Source organism: Acomys minous, assembly GCF_964271855.1.
Source record: "Acomys minous genome assembly, chromosome: 2".
Taxonomy (NCBI): Eukaryota; Metazoa; Chordata; class Mammalia; order Rodentia; family Muridae; genus Acomys; species Acomys minous.
Genome location: NC_140484.1, coordinates 292,363 through 316,533, shown reverse-complemented (window position 1 = coordinate 316,533; position 24,171 = coordinate 292,363). Strand labels below are relative to the sequence as shown.

The window sequence follows — 24,171 nt, the reverse complement described above, 5'->3', positions numbered from 1 at the left end:
TTAATTCTGTGTGGTACCCATCTGTGGCTGCACAGAACCATTTTGTAGGTAACGTTATCTGTTTTTGTCTCTTTGGGCTGCTATGATACTTTAAAAACAAAAACCAAATGTTGAAGTAACTGTCCTGCAGACAGGGAAATAGAAAGGCATAAACACCGTTGCTAAGTTTAGCGTGGAAACATCACTGCAGTAATGAAATATGTGTACATCATCTCTAAAGACAGTCTGCTAGGAAATAGAACCAGCCAACACATCTTGTGTGTGGCTGGGACCAGGTCTGATAAGAGAAATGAGGTGCTGTCAGAGCCAGTGGAAAGGATAATTTGCTCAGTATTGTGGGCTCTCAAGGCCTCCAGAACAGAAGGAACAGCTTCTGAAAAAGGGCCAGAAAAGCATGAGGAGCCAGATATTAGGTCCTGCAAACAAGAGACGAGAATGACAAGTGATGAGTAAGATAGAGGGTTTCCAAGGGTATTGGGGACCAGAACTTGGTCTCCAAATACAGGCAGGAAGGTTCAGAGAACAGCCAGAGTAGGCTATAAAGCCACAAGGCAATGTCAACAGAGGTGCTGTTGCACTGAACTGAGGCGGCACCTGAACTCTTGAGTTCTTAACATGAAATTATGCCTATCTGGGGTGAGGGTTATGGATGTCAAGGCATCTGTCAGACACAGCTGGGTAAACAGTAGGGAGCTGAGCTAAGGCACGGTTGAGTCCTATGGGGCATCCAAAGAACCAAGTACATTGTGGCAACTGGTTGGGGTCTGAGGGGCTGGCGGAATGGCAGCCCAGCCTTGGATGGGTTTGGGTGAGAGCCATCTCTGCAGAATGGAGTTTGGGGCCAACACATAGAGAAACCCTGTCTTGAAGAAGAGGAGGAGGAGGAAAGAAGACAAAAAAATGGAAGAAAAAAGTCTGGCTAGGGAAAATGTATTGTTTTGGGGGTTTTGGGGGTTTTGTTTTCAAGACAAGGTTTCTCTGAGTAGCCTTGAACGTCCTAGACTCACTTTATAGACCAGGCTGGCATTGAACTCACAGCAATCCACCTGCTTCTGCCTCCCGAGTGCTGGGACGAAAGGCGTGCCCATCACACCCGGCAGTATTGCTTTCTTGATGAGGCAGTTTCAGTGCTCCTGGGCATACCGTGCAGGGAGGGAGATGAGCCAGAGATGCCCCAGTGGCTACAGAGAAGGCCCAGAGGAAGGGACATGGGTATCCCTGAGGGATGACTGTGTAGAGACCTGGGCTGGTATGAGAAGGAAGCTGTTGCTCGCTAGCGGTCTTGGTTATTATAACCTGTCCATCAGGAACCAGGGAAGCAGACAGAATACTTGCAGTATGGATCAGATGAAATGAGTAGAGATACAGGATTACGTTAGGGACCAGAGGCCTTAATGAGCTCAGCAGAGCTTTGTGTCTGTCTGGAGGCCATCAGTGTAGTGTTTCTATCCCAGACAAGGTATACCTTTGACTATTTTTCAAGTACTCAACTTCAAACAAGTTTATTCACAGGTTCACACTATCCTTTCCCGGGCCGATTCTTACTGAATCCACTGTGCATTCAGCAGTCTCCTGCGTGGTGGTCATCTTTCAGTAAGACTCAAAAGCCCAAGTGCAGTGGGCTTTGAAGCCAGCTCGCTGCACAGGTGTCGCTGGGAACCTTGCGGACCACGGCAGTGTTCTCTGAAGCAACCTTGAGGGGCCAAAGATTTCCAACCCTCCCTAGACCCCTCTGTTATAGAAGAGTTCTTTTTCTTCTGTAGAAGATTGAATCTTCTCTTCAAGCCGGCTGCACTGGATCTGGAAGACAAGGTCACATTCTTTACGATTCATCCTGAAGTTCTGCCTTAAAAGCTAAGTTGTTGGGGTTTTGTTTTTGTTTTTGTTTCCCCCTTCAAGACAGGGTTTCTCTATGTAGCCTTGGCTGTCCTAGACTCACTTTGTAGACCAGGCTGGCATGGAACTCATGGAGTTCCACCTGCTTCTCCCTATGTCAGAGACTGAACTCTGAGACCTTTATCTGCTAAGCCATCTCACTGGCCAATGAGCTGAGTTTTAAACAGGCACAGAACAAATCTCTAAAGCACCAATTCTTGACACAGACACTGTCTTCACCTTCCTCCAAATGACAAGGAAACTGAGAGAATTGACCAAAGTGATGGAGTGTGGGGCTACAGTGGCCCAGAGTTGTGGAGGAAGGGCAGGGAAAGCTTCAGTCCCAATACCTCAAACATGAGGACGGCAGGAGCTGCCTACCTCCCTCCTCCCAAACTGGTACCATAAAACCAGCACCCCGACATCAGCCCTACTAAGATGTTGTTACCCTGACAGTTACCAGGCTTCACCACTCCATGCCCACCCCCAAGTATACAGATGAAGCACCGTCCGACACCTGTGCCCTGGCAAATGGTGCACAGCCACACACACATCTTGCCTCAGAGACCCTGGCACTGCCCGCAAGAGGCATAAATATACACCCAACAGTCCATCACTCTAGTCCCAACTTTGTAGATTTTTAAATAAAATTATTTCCTTTTTTGCTTGTTTGTGCTTTTTTTGTTTGTTTTGGTTATGCTATGAGGCAGGGTTTGTCTGTGTGGCTCTAGCTGTTCTGGAACTTCCTCTGGAGACCAGGCTGGCCTCAAACTCAAGAGATTTGCCTACCCTTGCTTCCTGAGAGCTGGGATTAAAGGTCTGTACCACCACTGCCTAGCTAAAATTATTTCTTTTACTCCTACAAACTTGAAATAAAAACCCAGCTATTCCTATGAGGGGAAGGTGTGGGAGGTCTTACCTGTCCAATTTGTGGAAACATGCTGAAGGACACTGGTACCATCAGTCCCATCATAAAGAGGGTACAGCCCAGTCTCATGACCACTAACGAAAACGTACTTTTCGGGGCAAACTGGGTCCTGTGAGAGATAAGGCACAGCTTACAAACAGTATTCCACACTTTACAGCCTCTTTTCTGAAGCAGGCCTTCTGCTTCAATGATGGCTGATTTGGCTTAGCTTGAAGCTACAGACCTATGCCTGGGTCATTGCACAACCACCCATCAGTGGGCCCTAACAGGCACATGGACTGAGCACTGGGTGAAGTTTATCTACTCAATCCATACATAGAAACGAGGGATAAGGAAATGACCAGTTTGTAGACCAGGCTGGCCTCGAACTCACAGCGATACATCTGCCTCTGCCTCCCAAGTGCTGAGATTAAAGGCGTGCGCCACCATGCCCGGCTGTTTTTTGTTTTGTTTTTTAAAACAAGTTCCTCAACATACCCTTGGCTGTCCTGGAAGCTTTGTAGACAAGGCTGGCTTCAAACTCACAGAGACCCGCCTGCCTCTGCCTCCTGAGTGCTGATATTAAAGTCATGTGCCATCACTGTCTGGCTGTGGGATACTCTTTCAAGAATGGAAGGGGCAGTATGGAATGCAGAGCATTCCAGCCTGGGGTGTCAGACCTGAGGCCACATGAAGGCTGCATGTGCCATTCTGTTGACTGAGCACACGCCCAATAGGAGTTCACTTGCCCCTTTAGACCTTGGGTTTTCTGTTTCTTGAGATTCAAAAAGAGGAACTTGAGATGGAAGGTCCACAAGATGCTCCACTATGGATGCCATCTGCTCTCCTGTCTCTAAGACACTGGTTCTGTGAGATCATCTCATTAGATGATCCTTCAGGCTTCCCTCCGCACCCTAGAAACAAATGCCACTTTAACTCCACAGAAATCCTGTGTATTATTCAAGCATTGTAGCTCTGACAAGGCTTCAAGGATAACGCTGGCCAGAACAGCTCAGGAAGATACCAACTGAGCAAGTCTCTTTCATTCATCTGATTGGCTCTCCTGTGAGAAGAGACAGGATGGTTTGTTCTGTCCAGGGCATTTCCTTATTTTACAAAATGTGCCCCATATGAAGTGGTAGGTGGATTTTTTTAGACTTGCCATGATGGACTAAGTGGCTATTTCAGGACAGACACATGACCATCATGTGCCTACAGAAAGTTCTGGAGTCTCTTATCTGAATGAGGATAGATCTGATTCTAAGCTTTGCTGTATGGCTCCCTGATGGGGAGGCTATGAGGTGACCAGAGGTGATCAGCAGGTCTTTATCTCTGACTCTTTCTGTCTCTTTCTGTCTCTTGTCTCTCTCTCCAGGGTTTCTCTGTGTAATAGCCCTGGCTGTCCTGGAACTTTCCTTTCCTCTTTGTAGACCACGCTGTTCCTGAACTCACAGAGATCCACCTGTCTCTGCCTCTCAAGTGCTGAGATTAAAGGTGTACACCACCACACCCAGCTCAGTTGTGTCTCTTTAAGCATCCACTTTGGCAGATTTTTCAACATCACAGAGCTGAAGAAAAGGAGACCATCTAGCAGAGGTTCATGAGGCTCAGGGCTAGGGACTGTTTCTGCCTATGCCAGACAATCTATCTCTGTAACTGCAGACTGGGCTCTCATTTGGCAACCACAGGAACATGTCCAGAGACACATAACCAAGGGGAAGGAGCCTGGCTCACTTCCGGATTCCTCTCCTTCCAAATGGAGTCTGTCTTACCTGGTCCATCTTATAGGAAGGCTACAGAGGCCCTCGTGCACTAGGTTTTGTATTTGGTGAGTTTAAAAGGGTTTTGATGTGTTTCTTTTCTCTTTTAGATGGCTTTTGACGCACATAGGGAAAGGCAGTTCTTACCTTTTAAAGAAGTGGATAAAGACCTCAGGGACCAAGCCCGCAGTCCCAAACAGCACTGCCCTGGAGAGTGCTGTTTCTCTCATAGCCTGGTAGAAAAGCCAAGGAGACAGCTTAGTAAGAGGAGACAATGTCTAGGGACCCCATCTGAGACTATTATACAACAGCTCCTTTCTCATTGAACAAAGGGTTGCTGGAAAAGAGGTGGAGGTGACACTTTACTAGGACCCGTAGGGCTGGTGCTAAGAGTAACTGAGAAAGGACTTCACTTCCTTTACCCTACTGTGATCTCCATCAATCCATCAAAACAACTCCAATAAACCACCCAGAAGTACATACCAAGGCAGCTTCTAGACAAAGCCTCACATAGAATGAACTAAAAATAGCAGACTCCACAGGCAACTCAGGATTTGCACTGAACTTGGCCCATATTGCCTTTTAACCTTACCCCTGCCACCAGCCTCCCATCCTACCACTGGGGAATCTCCAGCTTTCAGTACACTGGGTTACTCTCCAACCAAGGATAACTGTCTACACCCAGCTCTCACCTGTGTAACTAAAGGTAGTATAAATAAATAAATAAATAAATAAATAAATAAATAAATGTAGTGTGCTATAAAGGTCATATTTTACCTAGGCATGCATTTAAAATTTGCAGCATTTTTTAGGGACTATAGTGATAGCTCAGAGGGTAAAAGTACTTGTTCTTCCAAGGACCTGAGTTCAGGTCTAAGCATCCACGTCAGGTGCCTTACAACCACTTGCAACTCTATCCTGTATGAGCACACCTGCCCCCCGCACCCCCTCCCTGGCACCCACTGATACACATACAGAGAATACACTCATACAGACACATTCACATAAATAATAAGATATAGCTTTGGGGTCTAGAGAGATGGCTCAATGATTATGAGCACTTGCAGCTCTTACAGAAAGCCTAGATTTGGTTCCTAGCACTCATATGGTAACTCACAACTACCAGTAACTCCAGCTGCAGGGAGCCAATGCTCTCTTCTGTCCCCATTGGACACCAGGCATGCATAAGGTTAATACCGTTGGTCAAAAGCAGAGAATAAGTGACTGTGGGGTGCACAGCCCCAATTGGGACATCCATAATACAACCTTTACATACAGGGCTCAGGGAACATCACAGAAAAAGGGTAAGAAAGACTCCACAAAACGGTGTCTTCTGAGCATGACAGGGATGCTACCCCCATGCTCTCAGCAGTATGCTTCCTACACAAGCCTGCACAAGACCATACCAGTCAACACTCCACCATGGTTTTGTTTTTTCAAGACAGGGTCTCTTTTGTAGTCCTGGCTGTCCTGGACTCACTTAGTAGACCAGGCTGGCCTCAAACTCACAGAGATCCACCTGCCTCTGCCTCCCCAGTGCTGGGATTAAAGGTGTGCGCCGCCATGCCCGGCTTTCAGCGTGGTTGGTAAGAGCTCATAATGTCCCATTCCTAGCTGAAGAACTAAAGACAATCAACAACTGCTGAGTGCAGAAGGAGATTCAGCTTTGTTCAGAGATGAGCACCTCAACAGGTGCCAGTCCCCGATCCCAGGTGCCTGATTATAATCAGATACCTCTGGTTACACAGTTCTGAAAGTTTAGCCAAGGAAAATAAAAGTTTCAATGACAGGGGAAACACAAATAAACGTGTATGCTTACATACAGTTGTGAACATTTCACTCTTAGGAGAAAGAAAACTTTTTCTTTAAAGCAGACCATCAAACTTGTTCTTTCACCCGAAACTGGCTGTCCTGCAGACATAAATGCAGTTTGTGCTGTTGAGATAGCCTGAGGATCTCTCCAACCCCCCAGGACATGGGCATTTGGGCTGTCCAATTTGGGTTTTTAGGAATAAAGATGCTCTGAACCATGTCTGGCAGCAGTTGTTTGTGTGGATATGTTTTCATTTCTTTTTGACTCAGTTTTCACTTCCGGTTATTAGTATTTATAAATGCTTGAAGTATTTATAAGTGCATGAAGTATTTATAAAGCAAGAGAGTAGGGAGAAAACATGATTTTAATCAGCCAGTTGCGTAGCTCCTCCTATCTGTGAGCCTATGGTAGGCTCAGGATATCCAAGGTCAATCTAAACTCATGTCCTGGAGGGTAATAAAGATGGAGAATGAGGGCCATTCAACAACACCGTGCTAAACAGTAAGAAGGAACAACTGAGGCCGGTGTGGTAGCCCAGGCCAGTAATCTCAGCACTCAAGACATAGAAGCAGCAGGGTTGAAGTTTCACTGTTACCTAGTACTACATAGCAAGTTTAAAGCCAGCCTAGACTATAGGGAACCCCGTCTCAAATAAAAAGCAACAGTAAAAATGGAATACTGACTGACACATGGCAAGAAATGGATTAGCTGCGAAAGCAAAAGAGGTCATACAAACACTACTGTGTGATTCATTTACTCTGATTTCTAAAAGAGGCACACAGTGGAAAGCACATGCAGACTGGTGTTCCTCTGGGGCTAGGGGTGACTGACCGACAGAAAGAGAAATTTAGAAATACTCCATAATTAGCCAGGCATGGTGGTGCATGCCTTTAATCCAGCACTCCAGAGTAGAGGTAAGTGGATCTCTGTGAGTTTGAGGCCAGCCTGGTCTAAAGAGCTAGTTCCAGCACAACCAGGGCTACACAAAGCAACCCTGTCTTGACGATAAAACCCCAACCCTTTGTTTTACATATATTGATCATGTGTGGCTATATGGGCCTGTGTGTGGAGATGAGAGGACAGCTCGCAGGCACTGGGTCTCTCATTTCTCCACATGGCTCTGGGGACTGACCGCTGGTCCTCTGTCTTGGCAGCAAATGTCCTTACCTGCCCACCCTTCACATTATAATTTTTCAGTTAGAGTTATTCTAAAGACAAAATCCCTCCCCTGTTGAAATATTATTTTTATTATGAGAGACAGGGTTTTATAATGTAGCTTAGTCTACCCTACAGCATGCTCTACAGCCTAGGCTGGCCTTAAATTTGTGACCCTCCTGTTTCAGACATTGGAGTGCTGGCAGATAGCCATGTGTTACTACACCTGGGTAAACATTTATTATTTTAAAAGTACAAAGCTGAGTGTGGTAGAGGCGTGTGTCTATAAACAGGGACGCTGAAACATGAAGATCCTTGTGAGTTTCAAGCCAGCCAAGACTACAAAGAGAGATCCTGTCTCAAACACCAAAATAAATATAGTCCATACTCTAACTAGGAGATGGTGGCGCACACCTTTAATCCCAGCACTTAGGAGGCTGAGGCAGGTGGCTCTCTATGAGTTCGAGGCCAGCCTGGTCTACAGAGTAAGTTCCAGGACAGCCGGGGCTACACAGAGAAACCCTGGCTCAAAAATAAATAAATATACAGATAGACGGACAACAAATAAATAAGGTTCTTACTGCAGTAAAAGGCTTCCCTAGAAAACAATCCTACTGGATTCTTATAGAAACTGCTGTACTGAATTGAGCAAAGAAATAAAGTATTTAACTGTAAAAATAACTACAGATTGAGGCTTTTATATGATCTTATTTTAGATCTGAGTACTGGATTTCCCTAGTCTGTTCTTTACAAAGAATTGTAAGATAAAGACTGTAAACATCCTGGTACAGGGCAGGCTGGGAAAGAAATGGCCAAGAGGGACCGCAAGCAGCACATACAGGAAAGATAGCCACTGACGATGAGCAAGCTCTCGCTCACATCAGCATTGTGACACGTCCACTAGCATGGTCATAATTATGGGTCAACTTGGTGCTAGTAGCCACTTATTTAATATTTATTTATTTATTTATTTATTTATTTATTTATTTATTTAGGTTTTTCGAGACAGGGTTTCTCTGTAGCCTTGGCTGTCCTCAACTCGCTTTGTAGACCAGGCTGGCCTCAAACTCACAGTGATCCACCTGCCTCTGCCTCCCTAGTGCTGAATTAAAGGCGTGTGCCACCATGCCCGGCTCCACTTATTTAATTTTAAAAAGTTAAAAAGGAAAAGAAAAGACAATCTTATACTTCCTAGGGACTTTGAACTTATCATATAACCAAGAATGACCTTGAACTTCTGACCCTCTGCCTCCTGAATGATAGAATTATTACAGACATGCACTACTGTATCGGGTCTGAGGTGCTGGAGATCAAACCCACAACTTCATCCAAGGCAAACAATTGCTCTACAACTAAGCTACATTCCCAGTACCCAGTTACTTAATCAAACCCTGATCCCAGTAGGAATATTCTGCCAATATCTATAATTAGTTTTCTTAAAATAAGAGACCATTCATTCATAACTGTGGGTTATCGCCTCTAATCAGCTGACTAAAATAAAAGCAAAACCTGAGCCAGGACTAGTAGCACAGACTTGTGGTGTCAGCTAAGGCAGGAGGACCACAAGTTCCTGACTGGGCTGGTCTACAGAGACCCAGTCTCAGAAAATACTCACCCTGGGACCAGAGAGATAGCTGAGTGGCTAAAAACACTTGCTACTCTTCTAAAGGACCCAAGTCCAGGTCCTAATACCCATATGGGAGTTCACAACCTTCTGTAACATTAGGTCTCGTGCCCTCCAGTCCCAGGAAATCTGATGCCTTCTTCTGGCCTCCGAGGGCAACAGTAACACATGCAGGCAAAAACAAACAAACAAAACAACAACACAACCAAACAACCAAACAAAAAACACAAATAAAATTTTAAAAAAATTAAATTACCCTAAGACAAGGTGGGGCTGGTGCACAGTTTTAATCCCAGCATACAGGAAGAGGCAGGCAGATCTCTGTGAGTTTGAGGTCAGCCTGGTCCAGAATAGCCTAAGGCTACACAGAGAAGCTCTGTCTCAAACAAGCAGACAAATAAGCAAAAAGGGTTGGGAATGCAGGCCAGTGTCGGGTATTCACTTAGCATACTTGGGGCCCTGGATGGAAGCCCCAGTATTAGTGTTCAGGAGAAAACCAAGGAAGGGAAGGCAAAGGAAAGGGGAAAGAAAGGAGGAGGGCAGGGGAGGCAGGGAAAGAACAGTATGTGGAACACACGCCTCTGAGGCCAACACTGTTGAGCCTGAGACAGGAGTCCAGCATAGGCTCCTAGACAAGAACTTGTTTCAAAGAACTGACAAAGAGAAAGAGACCAAGAAAGTTGGAGAAGAAAAGAGAAAGCAGGGGAGGGGAGAAGGGATAGGAAAAGAAAACAAAACAAAGCCCAAGGGTCCCCAGGAAACAATTCTGCCTTCAGTCTGGTGTGTAGGGCCCTGCCTCTAATCTGCAGGCCTGCTCTATGGAGCTGCAACTCAATAGCCCCCAAATCCCGTGAGCAAACTTCTGAATAAGAATCTCTAACTGGTCCATATATACACATCTTGGTTCTGTTTCTCTGGCAAGCCCACATCACTGCACCATCTCTTAAACACCAGGGTACAAAGTACAGAATCTCTTTCTGGTATGACAGGGGAAGATGCGTTCAGGAAAGTCAGACATTTGGTCATAAGCTTTCAAGCATGATATCAAATTCCGTACCCAAGGATAAACAGTAGCTATAACGCACCCCCACCCCCACCCCACAACCCCGTGCTCCGAACCTTTCTCCCAGCTTTTCTGGAATAGCCAACAACATGTCCTTCCTTGTCCATCACCTCAATTCCTCGATGAATCTCAAAACTTCGGGATGCAAAAACATTCATTGCACTGATTTGGGCTGTAGATAAAAAGAGCATGAAACACAAGTCTGAGTTTGAGACCAGCAATCAGTGCAACAGCTGCTCTTCTTCTGCCTCTCAGAGGCTCACCTGCTACAGGCAGGCACTCATGCCCTCTCCTGGGGCTGCAGAGGTAGGATCAGAACCTCTAACCAAGTGGCCTTTGATCCTTACTACAGCCCAGCAGAGGACCCCAATGCATGAAGTCCATGCTGTCTCCTGGGTTCAACTGCATAGTAATCTCCAGGATCATTGAAATGACTTTCTTAATTCTGCTTGGCATGGACTGACCACGTCTACAACATCACTTGCCCAGCTTCAACATCAATCTGCCAATTCTTCAAATTTTGTTGATCCCCAAGCTTAAATGTGGAACAAGAAACAGTAAACCTGCAGGCTAGGAGCTCCAACTATTCTGCAGATACAAGTAACTCTCTCTGGAATCTCTCATTCCCCTATATTATACTACACCTACTTGCTGTGAGACTCTGAGTAAGTTTTCAAAGATCCCTCTACCTCGAGATTCCTCATTTGTAAAAGGGGATATTTCCTACCCATAGGCTGTCGGGATTATGTAAATGATGACTAGGAAATGTGTGTATAAGACAGAGGCAGGTGGATCTCTTTGAGTTCGAGGCCATGCTGGTCTACAAAGAGAGTTCCAGGACAGCCAGGGCTATTACACAGAAAAACTCTGTCTTGGAAAACCGATCTTTAGACTGTGATTTGAGTGGATTGAGAACTGGCTCAACAGTAGAGTGCTTGCCTAGTTCTACAGAGGCCTTGGGTTGATCTTCAACACTACAAATGAAAGTAACAATAAAGGCCATCTGTGGCTCCTGGGTCATGTTCACTTATCTGTCTGTTTGTACACAGAGTTTCTCTGTGTAGCCTTGACATCCTGGACTCACTCTGTAGACCAGGCTGGCCTCCAACCCACAGCGATCCACCTGCCTCTGCCTCCCTGAGTCCTGAAACTAAAGGTGTGTGCCACTAAATCCAGTTTTGTGTATCCACAGGCTGAAGAGAGGCTGAAGAGGGTGCTACCCATACATTAGGTTTGTGTGGCATGAACTAACTTTTAAAAGAATAGTACTGAGTACAGGCTCAAGTTTGACCTCCAGCACTCATATTGAGTGGCTCATAACTGCCTGTAATTCAGGGCCCTTTCCTGGCCTCCACATTTACATGCACATACCTACATAGATACATAATTAAAAACATACAAAAGTTAAAATGTAAATTTAAAAAAGATTTCTACAGAGAAAATGTCATCTCAAACCAAAGATTCAGTTTAGGCCAGGGAAATCCAGCAGACTACAAATGGGACTGTTACAGGTCACAATATGGCCAAGTTACCCATGGTCTCTGGAGACAGAGTGACCACAAAGACCAGCTTCCTGCTCCCATCACTTTCTGCTTACCAAGAAGGAAGGCTGGCAAGGTTTTCCTAAGCCAGAAGTTATTCAGAGGATACTTCATTTGAAAGAGATGAGGGATTAACTGGAAAATAAGAAGGAAAAAATCATTTCACAATACCAAATAAACAGCTGAACCAACACAGAAACAGAGCTGACACAATCTGGTGCCATTACAGGTATGACTGCAGGCAGCACACTCACATTTTTGTTGTTGTTATTTGTTTGTTTTAATTACAACCCTGGGGTGGGTGTTTCTGCTTATTCCAGGAGTAGACGGGGCCTAGAGAGATTCGTAACCTCTTTCTTCATAGTCTTAGAGCTGGGAAGGGTTACACCCAGAATGGAAAATCAGGCTTGTCTGCTTCTAAAGTCTTATTTATGGATCTTGCTGTGTAGCCCATGCTGACCTCAAACTCATAACCCTACCACCTCAGGCTCCTGGGTGTTGGGATCCCAGGCTTGTGCACCATGCCTGGCCTTAGGGTTACATTTGTTTTCTTTCAGTTTTCTGAGACAATAGCTCTGGCTGTCCTAGAAATTGCTATGTAGTCCAGGCGGGCCTCAGATTCACAGAGATTCACCTGCCTCTGCCTCGTAAGTGCTGAGATTAAAGATGTGTATGAATAATCCTGGCCTAGGGTCTACATTTTTAACCATCACAGAATTTTGATATCCAAAGTAGGGTGTTACCCATACATTAGGTTTGTGTGGCATGAACTAACTTTTAAAAGTCAGTACTGAGTACAGGCATCCCTCAGTTTCAGTGCCAAGACCTTCCTTAGACACCAAGCTATGTCAGCGTTCAAGTCTCTCATATAGGATGATGCGTTTGCATCAGTATGATCAGCATGTACTTTATACATTATCTACACTATAGCTTAGATACATCTTACCTTGGCTCTTAAATCACCTCTAATTTAGATATAATACCTACTGTAATAGATATGCTACATAAATACTCTTATGCTTCTCTGCTTGGAGGATGATAAGAAAAAACACTCATAGACGGGTGATGGTGGCGCACGCCTTTAATCCCAGCACTCAGGAGGCAGAGGCAGGCGGATCGCTGTGAGTTCGAGGCCAGCCTGGTCTACAAAGCAAGTCCAGGATAGTCAAGGCTACACAGAGAAACCCTGTCTCGAAAAACCAAAAAAAAAAAAAAAAAAAAAAAAAAGAAAGAAAGAAAAGAAAAGAAAAAGCATTCATACATGTTTAGTCTAGATATTGTCAGCCCAGGGTTAGTTCCTTGGATGCAAAACCCACCATATATGCCTAGAAACTAGTGGGTAATTACTCTGAGGAGACAGGATTATATTGACTCAAATTTTCTACTCAAATGTTCTACATTTACAGGTCAGAACAGAAACAAAATTTAAAATTAGTGTTAGAATCTCAACTGAGGGACTGTCCAAATCAGATTGGCCTGTGGCCAAACCTATCAGGGACTGTCTTGATTATGTTTCATGTGGGAGGGCCCAGGCCACTGTGCCAACACTATCCCTAGGCATGTGAGCCAGAGAGCAAGCCAGGGAGCAAGCAGGATCCTCCATGGCTCCTGCTGGACTTCCTCAGCTCTGAGTGAGCTCTTGGGTCAGAAGTAAAGCTGTGGGGAATAGCAAGTAGCTCTGCCTGAGTTCCTGCTGTGACTTCCCTGGAAATGTAAGATAAAAATAAACCTATTCCGCCCCCAAGTTGTTTTCAGTCAGAACCACAGACATGAACTGGAACAACGCGGTATAAAAACACTTACTCCAAAGAAGGTTGAAGACACAAACACCCCTGCGCCCAACAACGTTCTCTCTACTGGTCCATGACTCTAAGGAAACATGAAAGAACACAGTACGCAGTTATGGTTTGCTCTGCGAGAATAATTTTTTAAAAATGCAAATCCTGTCTTCCTAGGGTTCACAATACTTACATAACTGGCATTTCCATTGATGATGTTAAAGGGTGTGGTGTATGCGTAAAAGCAAGCCTACAGAATAAGAAATCAGTGGGTCACTTTCTGGTTTCACGCATCACAGAACCCAGAAATCATGAAATTCAAAGTACTACTACCTGAGTTGAAGCGATGGACTTTATTCCAGTGGCTGGCATCATCAATAGAACCACCTGTAAAGAAGAAAAAGCGCATGCTCATAAGTCTCTAGTGAAGAGGCAGAGCCTGCAGAAACAAAAATAGTTCCCAGACAGTCAATTCTGTGGTAATCTGAATGAAAATGGCCCCACAGACTCATAATGAGTAGCATTATTGAGAGTGTGGCCTTGTTGAAGGAAGTGCATTACCCAGGGGCAGGCTTTGAGGCTTCAAAAGCTCAAGCAAGGACTAGTAGCTCACTGTCTCTTCCTCCTGCACACGGATCCCAATGCAGAGCCCTCAGCTCCCTCTCCAGCACCGTGTCTGCCTGTATGCCACCATGTTTTTCCTATGATGATAATGGACCAAACCTCTGAACTGTAAGCCAGCCCAATTAAATGTTTTCCTTTAAAAGAGTCGCTGTGAGACAGGCAGTGGTGGTGCACACCTTTAATCCCAGCACTTGGGAGGCACGGGCAGGCAGAGTTCGAGACCAGCCTGGTCTACAGAGTGACTTCCAGGACAGCCAAGGTTACACAGAGAAACCCTGTCTGGAAAAAAACAAAATAAGAGCTGTGTGGTCATGGCATCTAGTCAGAGCACTAAAACCCTACCTAAGACACAGGACCAAGGCCCCCAGGGGTGACACAGTAGAAAGTGGACACAGTGCTAATAGCCAGAGGACAAACCCGTGTTTGGAGTATACTTAGCCAACCCTGAACTAGTGGTGCCTGAGAGTTTCACCAATGCTGTTTCCGAGGCCTACAAGACGGGGGTGGGTGGGGGTAGGGGCACAAAAAAAGCCTGTCTTTGCCAGGGAAGGTAAACGTAAGACAAGAGTAGATGAAATATAGCCAGCACATGATGGCCTTACTGAGGGTAAATCCCTGTGCTCAGTGAGGGATGCTTGGGGGTGGACTTGGGCAGGAAGGGGGCTATAGTTTGGTCAGGAATATCTTCCAGAGATGCTTTAACTAGATATGAATGAGTTAAAGGCTTGGTCTCCAGAGTGAGGTGACAATGGAAGGAGGTATCTAAAGAGATGTCTTCAGGTCACTGAGGACCTGTTCTTGGAAGAGAATGTGGAACCCTAGTCTCTATTTCTTTTGTTTACTGGGTGCCATGAAGCAAATAGCCTGACTCCCCAGTCCCTAATGTACGCCCACTAGTCTGTGCTGATCTGTTACAGACTCAAAAGCAACGAGGCCAAGTAAACACGTAATGATGCCTCCAACACTATGAGACAGAATATATCTTCTTTTGCCCCCTGAACTTATGTATTTATTATATCATAAAGGTCAGGAGACAACTTAAGGAGCTGGTTTTCTCTTTCCATTATGTGGGTCTTGGGGCTAGAAACAGGGTTGAGGGCCTTCGCCTGCTGACCCATCTCACTGGCCCTCAATAAACAGTCCTTTTCTTAAAGATTTAGTTTTATTTTTTTGTTTGTTTGTTTTTTGAGACAGGGTTTCTCTGTGTAACAGCTATGGGTGTCCTGGAACTCACTCTGTAGAGCAGGCTGGCCTCGAACTCACAGAGATCCACCCTGCCTGTGCCTCCCGAGTGCTGGGATTAAAGGCATGAGCCACCACTTCCTGGCTAGTTTTATTACTTTTAATTACATGTATATATGTCCATCTGTATGGAGTATGTGTACATGAGTGCATGTGCCCCAGAGGCTGGCCTGATGTCCCTGGGACCAGAATTGCACACAGTTGTGATTGCCCAATATTAGCCCTGAACTTATATCCTCTTTGAGAGCCAGAAGTGCTTTTAATCACTGAGCATTCAATCTAGCTCCAAACTCTTCTTAGAAGATTTATTTTTGTTATCTGTATGGGTGTATGAAATTTTTGTTTTTATACACTGATTTTGTTAAAGTAACAGAAAGTAATGTACACTTCCACTAGGCTGTGGCCAGTAGTATTTCCCAACTCACTGACCTACAGTACTATGTATGTGGTAGATGTTCAAAGAAAGGATGGCTTTGTGACCCTGGTTTTCGAGAAGGCCAAAGCCTGACTGAGTTAAGTAGAGTAGGGGTGTGGGTATAGGAAAAGTAGACAAAAGTCACAGGAGGACCTATAACCATCTATTAGAGATCCAGAGCTGGAGAGACACCACTGAGGTCAGGAGATTTTGGGTATCCAAAACTTTATCCATTTCTCTGGTGTTAGTGGTCAGCTGACTCACCATGGGTGCTGTCAAAGGCAGGAAAGCTGTAGGAAAAAGCAGTGTGTTAATGATCACGGCTACCCGGGCTGACAAGTCCTGAAGGGGCACGACCCCTTGAGAATTTTCTGCAGCCTCCTAAGGGCTCAAACCTTAGAGGATATCTATTACTTGTTTTTCTTTTTCCTAATAAAAATAAAAACTATACGGATGGGGAAATGGGTCATTCCGTAAAGTACTTGTAGCATGAACTTGAGGAACTGGGTTCATGTCCCTGGTACCCACATAAAAAGCTAAACATAGTAGCACATGTCTTTAAAGACAAAGAGAAATGGGCCCCTGGAGCTTATTGGCTTTTTATTTTTGTTTGTTTGTTTCGAGACAGGGTCTCTCTGTGTTAGCCTTGGCTGTCCTAGACTCACTTTGTAGACCAGGCTGGCCTCAAGCTCACAGCGATCTACGTGCCTCTACCTCCTGAGTGCTGAGATTAAAGGTGTGCGCCACCACACATGGCTTATTGGCTTATTATAAGCCTAGCCAAATGTATAAGCTCCTGGTTTAATGAGAAGCCCTTTATCAATTTTTTTAAACGGTAGAGAATAATAAAAAGACATGTCAACCTCTGGACTTCATATGCCCATATGTATGTGCATGTGTGCGCACACACACACACACACACACACACACACACACACACACGGGGGGGGGGGGGGTGGGGGGGGGGGAGGGAGTTAAATGCGTATGGCAGAAAATTAAGACCAGAGTACAGAAAGATCTACCCATAGACCAGCCTTCCCAGGCCTCTGCCTGAAGGTAAATGGTAACAACTGTTAACTTGTTCATCTTTCTAGATTAAAAAAAAATTTTTTTTGAGGCAGGGTCTCATGTATTTTAGGAGGCTTCAAACTCCCTGTATAGCTGAGGATGACAAGCTCTTCATCTTCCTGCGTCCACCGCCCAAATGCTGAGATTGCAGGTATGTACCATAATATCCCAATTTATGTAGTGTGGTACTAGAGATCAAACCAAGGTTTTTGCAGGCTAGGGAGGGACTCTACACCAACTGAGCTACATCCCAGTCTTTCAAGTATCGTGTGTGTATGCATGTAAGTGGGTGGTAACATGTGAATGTGCATAAACATGCATGTGGATGTCAGAAGACAAATTCACTATTTTCTGCAATAATTCTCTCCCTTTTCTGTAAGATAAGGTTTTACCAAATAGCCCTGCCTGGCCTAGGGCTTGCTATGAAGATTAAGCTGCCCTTGAATTCACAGAGATCCTCCTGCCTTAGCTCCCCAAGTTTTGGGGCTAAAGGCGTGGGCTACTTTATTTTTGAACCTGGAGTTCACCAATTAATCTAAACTGGCTAGACTGGGATCCTCCAGTCTCCCAAGTGCTGGGGTCACACGCCTAGCTTTCTACAAGGTGGAATTCTGAACTCAGTTCCTCAGAGTTGCACAACAGGTACTTGACTGACTGGGCCACCATCCAGCCCCTCTCAAGTATTATGATTTTTTTGCTGGGCAGTGGTGGCCAGCAATCAAGAGGCAGAGGCAAGTGGATCTCTGTAAGTTCAAGGCTAGCTTGGTCTACAAAGCAGGTCCAGGGCAGTCCAGGCTACACAGAGAAACCCTGTCTTGAAAAACCAAAAAAAAAAAAAAAAAAAGTTTAAAAAAATATATACATATGCATTGGTGTTTTGCTTGAATGTATGTCTGTGTGATGGTATCAGATTCCCTGGAACTGGGGTTACAGACAGGTGTGAGCTGCCATGTGGGTGCTGGAAATTGAACCCGGGTCCTCTGCAAGAGCAACCAGTGCTCTTAACCACTGAGCCATCTCTCCAGCCCCTCTAAAGTATTTTTTTAAAGCTATAGCTTCCAGAATTTCCATCAGCAATCTCTGTAAAGGAAAATAAATTAAAGCAGGCCGTTTTCTGTTATAAGCCACACTTCCCCTCATATTCTGAACAAGAGAATCAGCTCACCTGCAGGTCGGAAAAAAGTAGGGATCAGCTTGCTGCTGTCAGGGTGCACAGTTGACTTCAAAGGGGCAGAAGAAAAGGTTAGCTGGGTGGTGGGTTGTATTATTTAGGAAGCCAACAATTATAACGGAGCTGAAACTTACAAGACTCCTATTCCATGCGTCTTTAATCTAAAAAAGATAACAAGAAGTGTTTGAGAGATTTTAAAGGTGGTTCAACGGCAAACAGAATCTCTTGGCCTGATGTCACATTTATACTGCCACTCAGACAGGGCAGGCTAGAGCAGAGAGAACACTACCAGCAAAATGAATGGAGCAAATGGATCAAATAAATACAAAATTAACAACAAGCCAGGTGATATGCTTGATGAAGACACTGCCCAGAAATTAGGAAATCCTAGCCCCATGGAGAGGACTGTTATTTAACAACCCTCCAGTGAGGCTAGAGGAGTCTCCTAGCACAGACAGCATGCCGAGCCTGTCCAGCGCCATCAGCCCCACCATTTGTCACAGAGACAACTGTTAGCCCAGAGGCTTCAATGGATTCTTTAAAAAAAAAAACAAAAAAAACAAAAACAAAAACTAACCAGAAAGCTAATGTGAGCTTTCCATACTTTTTTTGTTTTTTTGTTTTTGTTTTCTTCAAGACAGGATTTCTCTGTGTAGCCCTGTCTGCCCTGGAACTACCTCTGTAGACCAGGCTGGCCTGGAACTTGGTCATCTGCCTGCCTCGGCTTGCCGACTGCTGGGGTTAAAGGTGTGTGCCATCACCACTCAATTTCTACAGGATGTCTTGAGAGACTGATATTTATAAGTTTGAGAAACCCCTTTTGCAGCTGGGCGGTTGTGGCGCACACCTTTAATCCCAGCACTTGGGAGGCAGAGGCAGGCGGATCGCTGTGAGTTCGAGGCCAGCCTGGTCTACAAAGTGAGTCCAGGACAGCCAAGGATACACAGAGAAACCCTGTCTCAAAAAACCAAAAAAAAAAAAAAAAAAAAAAAAACCTTGGTCTGCACTTACTCTCAGGAATACAGCCACGTCTTGGAATACTGCCTACAATGGAATATGGACTCTGACTTCAGAGGCCTGCCCTTGAGTAAGCATGTGTAAGAGGAACACTGTTCTAGCTGGGTTATAAGACAGAGTCCTAACTACACATTTATGTAAAGTGAGTCTCCTGGGCAGCGTGTGCAATGACAGGGTTAGTTACCAAGCACAACTTCATTTTACTCTGTGCAAGATAAAACACTGTGAAGACAACTCTAGGCAGCCTTGAACCACACACATCTGTGCACACACGAGCTCATGGGACGTACCCTTTGGTCATCCCAGTAGTGCTTGGAGGCATCTTCAGTGGTAAACAACAGCTGTCGTGATTTTTCTATGATTCCCTGTAAACAGATATCAAGAAATCAGGCAACAATCTCAACACAGTCTGTGTTTATTTGTTTATTCTCACCTTTGAAACCAAAGCCACCAGCACACACCGCACTTCACCTGCACACTTGATTTCAACACGCGTCCCTAGGTTTGGATATAATGATCATTCTGTTGTTGCACAGAATTAGGCCTTCTGGCTTCCTAGCCTGCTCCAGCAGCCTCACTGAAGCTGCCCTCTCCCTTGCTTCTGGATGTCAACTGCCTCCCTGGGCAGAGCCCTGTCAATCCCTAACCTCTCATCCACCCCCATGGCTAGTTACTTCAGTCTTGTTCCCTAGCCTTTTCTTTCTTTCTTTCTTTTTCTTATTTGAGGAAAAAATATGTGAAACAGAAAAGAGTAATGACACACTAGAACCCTTTACCCAGAATTAGCAACTGTGAAATATACGGCTTTATTTGTTTCTAATTTTATTTTGCTTTTCAAAATGAACCATTAGTCATCCCCTCCTCATTCTATCAGAGAGACCACTGTTATGAGCTCAGGGTATAATCTCCCAGTCCATCTTGCTACACTATGTATACATACTTAGACACACATGCCCATAACTAAGTATATAGTATTTCATTATAATTTGCATAAATGATATACTCTGCACCCTGTCTCACAAACATCTGTCTTCTCATTTGTTTATAGAGTTTTTGCAGTGTTAGGAATGAACCCATGGCTCTGTCCATGACAGGCAGGCAGCTCATCACTGAGCCACATGTTGAGCCTCATGCTCTCCCATTTAACATCATACATTCTATGCATTTCCACTAAGTAAACTATTGATAACCAGCGCACACTTTAAACGGCTGGTCAGAGCTCCACTATACTGTGTATTTCCCTAATGGGCACTCAGTTCCTTTCCTGGTTCTTAACATAAATGAAGGGGTGAGAGAGATCTAGAGTGTGAACATGGTATGTCCCTTACGGTCTGTCCCTGAAGAGCTATTATGATGGCAAAGCAACTCCTCGTCATCTCTAGCCACAATGATCCTGCAGGAACAGTCAGCCATCCCAGAATTAATGGGCTTACCCACATTTGATGTTTCTGACTAGTTACTACTTGGCCACCAAAGACCCCTTGGCACACAAACCTCATCACTTGGCTCTATAGGAAAAGTGCCAACCTATAGGACCCTGTGAGATATGCCTGGACCCCTAGTAATTGAGGAAGGCCTCATCCTAGCCTTGGGCTCTATGTACATCCTGTCTCCCTGATGCCCTTTCTTCTACACGTCCAATCAGAGAGTCCCCCAACTTTTAGCCTTGGTTAAGGGAGGTGCCTAGCTCCACCAGTCTTCTTACACAGAAGATGGATTTTTTTTTTCAGACATCTCATTATGTAACCCAAGCTGGCTCGAACTGACAACCTTCCCTCACCCTCTACGGCAAGCAACTGACTCCAGGTTGGAAGGCTGGGCTGGATTAACTCTGAAGCAACAACACCCAGACCAGGAATGGCATCCTCTGCTCAACAGACTTGTTTAACTTATCACTCTTCCAACCCAAAAAGCTTGCTCAATAATAATACTAAATATAATAACCTGCATATATATGTATACACAGATACATGGGCTATTGTCTCAAGTTTCAAAATAAGGCATGAAATTATTTCTTAAAACAAAATTATACTTACAGTTGAAATAAACAGATTTACAGGATCTAATAAATCCATCCACTGAAGAAATCTTCGAAAAAAGGACTAAAGATGGTGAAAAAGAAACACACCAGAGAAAAAGTTAAAATAATAAGACTTAAGCCAGGCAGTGGTGGCGCATGCCTTTAGTCCCAGCACTCAGGAGGCAGAGGCAGGTGGATCCCTGTGAGTTTGAGGCCAGCCTGCTGTACAATGCAAGTCTAGGACAGCCAAGGCTACCCAGAGAAACCCTGTCTCAAAAAACCAAATCAAACCAAAACAAACCAAAACAAAAAACCAAAATGACAACAACAACAACAACAACAACAACAAAACCCCAAAAGAGTAAGATTTAACAAGGTAGTCACAGTTCACTTGGGCAGAGGCATCTTTACTAAAGGCCTGTAGGTATTCTGAGTTTGTTTGTTTGTTTGTTTGTTTATATCTCCTCTGACCACTTGGGATAGAATTTCCCTTAAGAATTAAAACCCAGGGCCAGGCACGATAGCCCACACCTTCAATCCCAGCACTCGGGAGGCAGAGGCAGAGGCAGAGGCAGGCGGATCTCTGTGAGTTCAAGGCCAGCCTGGTCTACAAAGCGAGTCCAGGACAGTCAGGGCTACAACACAGAGAAACCCTGTTTCAAAAAACAAACAGACGAATATAAAGGATAAAAACCCAGAATTTGGGATTCAATTTGGGTTTCTGCTCATATTGCCATGTGACTTCAAGGTAGTGACCTAGAAAGGCCTGACTTTCGCCTAGCTTTCTGTGCTGCTGTAAGGCATAACTATTGCAACAAGAGGCAAGCTCCCCAGGTCAGCTAGGGTTGCAGCTCAGCTGAAAAGTGAAAGGAAGTGTGTCTAGCTCCAACAGATTGCCTATCTTCAGGTGTGTCTAGCTCTAACAGACTGCCCATCTTCGAAGCAGCTCCAGCATTAAGTTCTGGGTCTCCACACACAAGGGTAGGCTTAAATTTAGTTTAAGGTCAAGGCCTCTAACAGAACCTCCAGAGCATGAGTATACGTAACAAGTGAAACCAAACTGGGCCAGGCTGCAGGCACAGGTTACACACTGGACTTCAAAGTCTTTGTACCAAAAAAGAAAGAAGAAAAGGTAGAATCTAATGTGTTTCGTTTTGTTTTTATTACATGTTGAAACGTTACTTGGCATTGGTTGAACTAAATATGTCATTAAGATTAATAGCGAAAAAAAGATTAATATCTGTCTCTCTCTCTCTCTCCTTTTGGTTTTTTTGAGACAGGTTTCTCTGTGTAGCCTTGGCTGTCCTGGACTCACTTTTGTAGACCAGTCTGACCTCGAACTCACAGAGATCCGCCTGCCTCTGCTTCCCAAGTGCTGGGATTAAAGGCGTCACCAGGCAATAGTGACTGGGGGTGGGAAGGGGGCTGTGACTTGCTTAAAGCAGGGTGTATGTGTGACCTTAATCTGAATGGGTTAAGTCAATCGGGGCTAGAAGGCCAGGAAAGGCTTGTTTTCTCTTCACTGTGCCGCCCAGCAAGGGAAGTCCCACCAAGGACTGGAACTCCTTAGGCCCTGCCATCGATTGAGAGCGACTTTGTGGCCTTCTTCAACCCAGCCTTGGACCTAAGCAAGAGATGCAGGAGCAGGGACCACTGACAAGCTTGGGTTTTCCTTCTCCTCTCCAGGAACCTGAGCAGCCGCCTGGTCTGTCATGGCCACGATGCCCAGGACAGCCTCCCGCCTCCGACTCCCGGCCCCTGCATACTTGGCGTTCGGAAATCCCGAAGCACAGGTTGGGTTCCATGTGGACCGCAGCGCCTCCGCGCCCTTGGAGACGACAGCATGAGCCTCCTCCTCTTCCGGGAACCTACGCGAGGGCAGCGCGGGCCGAGATCGACAGGCAGCGCAAGGGGAGGAGCTTAGCGGCGTGTCCCGCCCCGAGCCAGAGGGCTCCCTAGCTGTAAGCCTTCCTGTCTCAGAAGAATCCAAAGCTCTGGGCACAGTCTCCAGAGCGTAAGAGATGCAAGAGAACCTCTACCGTCATGCCCGCGCTTCTGCTTCTTACCAGAGGCACATTACCCTGAAACCTGTTGTATACACGAGTTAGGTCGGTCAGAGCTGGATACATAATTTGCGTGGCCCAGTGAAAAATAAAAAAATATCATGACATTTATTTTAAAAGTATTGAGCGTTCTAAAAGTGTGTATCATTGAAGCAAGGGTGGAGAAGCTGGCTCCGGAGAGAGTGAACCAACCACTCAGTCAGACCGGTTAGGCTTTATTCTGTCTTTCCAGCATTGGATCTGTGAATAAACTAAAAGGAGTGCGGAGACTGACTGCTGATTAGAATTTCAGTACTGCAAAGAGACTGGAAAGTTGTGGTGTAGAGGCTAATTATCTTGGGTTAAGTTCTTGCCCATGAGAACAGCCATTCCTTTCCCATCTGTGTCAGAACTAACATTTTATGACAATGGATTTTTTTAAAAAAAGAATCTATTGATTTAGCAGGTATCTAGCTTCTACCAAATCAAAAGTTAAGGACGCCATCAGATAGCATCTGGAGCCTATGGGAAGCCTCTCTGATGTATCCACCAATGTATTTTAAGCTTGCCTTAATATGACTTTCTGTTCTGTAAACGTATAAAGTTTGTGAGGGCTGGAGAGATGGCTCAGTGGTTAAGAGCGCCGCCGCCTGTTCTTCCAGAGATCCTAAGAGTTCAATTCCCAGCAACCACATGGTGACTCACAAACATCTACAATGAGATCTGGTGCCCTCTTCTGCAGATAAAGCACTCATATGTAATAAGTAAAATAAAAATCTAAAAAAAAACTTTGTGAAACAGTTTCCACGTTGGAACATGGGATTTGGGGTAACCGAAGTCTGTGTTCCCAGGCCATGATCACTCAAAATGTCTCCAGAATAAACTCTAAAGCTGTACTTTTTGCATTAAGAGGTCAAATCCACTTTTGTTGAAAGTCAGATCAACCAGAGTCAGATCGGCCTTCCTTGCCTTCTGTCATCCCATCTCTCCAGGGTCAGGGTGATAGACTGGTCGGTGTACACTTGAATGTGTGCAGAGAATATGCATGCTATGCTG

The 24,171-nt window shown here is 45.1% G+C and overlaps 1 protein-coding gene across 2 annotated transcripts; it reads right to left on the bottom strand.

The window, feature by feature from the left end:
- Positions 1 to 1,486: 1,486 nt before the first annotated feature.
- SFXN4 (sideroflexin 4) lies at positions 1,487 to 22,983 on the bottom strand. 2 transcript variants are annotated; one of them, XM_084748869.1, is made up of 14 exons: positions 22,840 to 22,983; positions 21,090 to 21,155; positions 19,344 to 19,418; positions 18,171 to 18,197; positions 18,031 to 18,085; positions 16,062 to 16,087; positions 13,850 to 13,903; positions 13,710 to 13,766; positions 13,542 to 13,607; positions 11,795 to 11,873; positions 10,254 to 10,369; positions 4,690 to 4,775; positions 2,795 to 2,912; positions 1,487 to 1,800 (listed from the first exon to the last, which is right to left on the bottom strand). In XM_084748869.1, exons 1-14 carry the CDS (start codon positions 22,876 to 22,878, stop codon positions 1,723 to 1,725), a joined length of 942 nt encoding a protein of 313 aa, XP_084604995.1. In that variant the 5' UTR covers positions 22,879 to 22,983; the 3' UTR covers positions 1,487 to 1,722. The 2 variants fall into 2 exon arrangements, with proteins under 2 accessions (XP_084604995.1, XP_084604996.1); XM_084748870.1 differs by lacking the exons at positions 16,062 to 16,087; positions 19,344 to 19,418; positions 21,090 to 21,155; positions 22,840 to 22,983.
- Between the last annotated feature and the right edge of the window lie 1,188 nt (positions 22,984 to 24,171).

Coding starts and splice junctions, on each gene's coding strand:
- SFXN4 (XM_084748869.1), bottom strand. CDS start 22,878: ATGGAACCCAACCTGTGCTTCGGGATTTCCGAACGCCAA. Junction 21,156..22,839: donor TCGGGATTTCCGAACGCCAA/GTATGCAGGGGC, acceptor CACCATCTTTAG/TCCTTTTTTCGAAGATTTCT. Junction 1,801..2,794: donor TGTTTCCACAAATTGGACAG/GTAAGACCTCCC, acceptor CTTGTCTTCCAG/ATCCAGTGCAGCCGGCTTGA.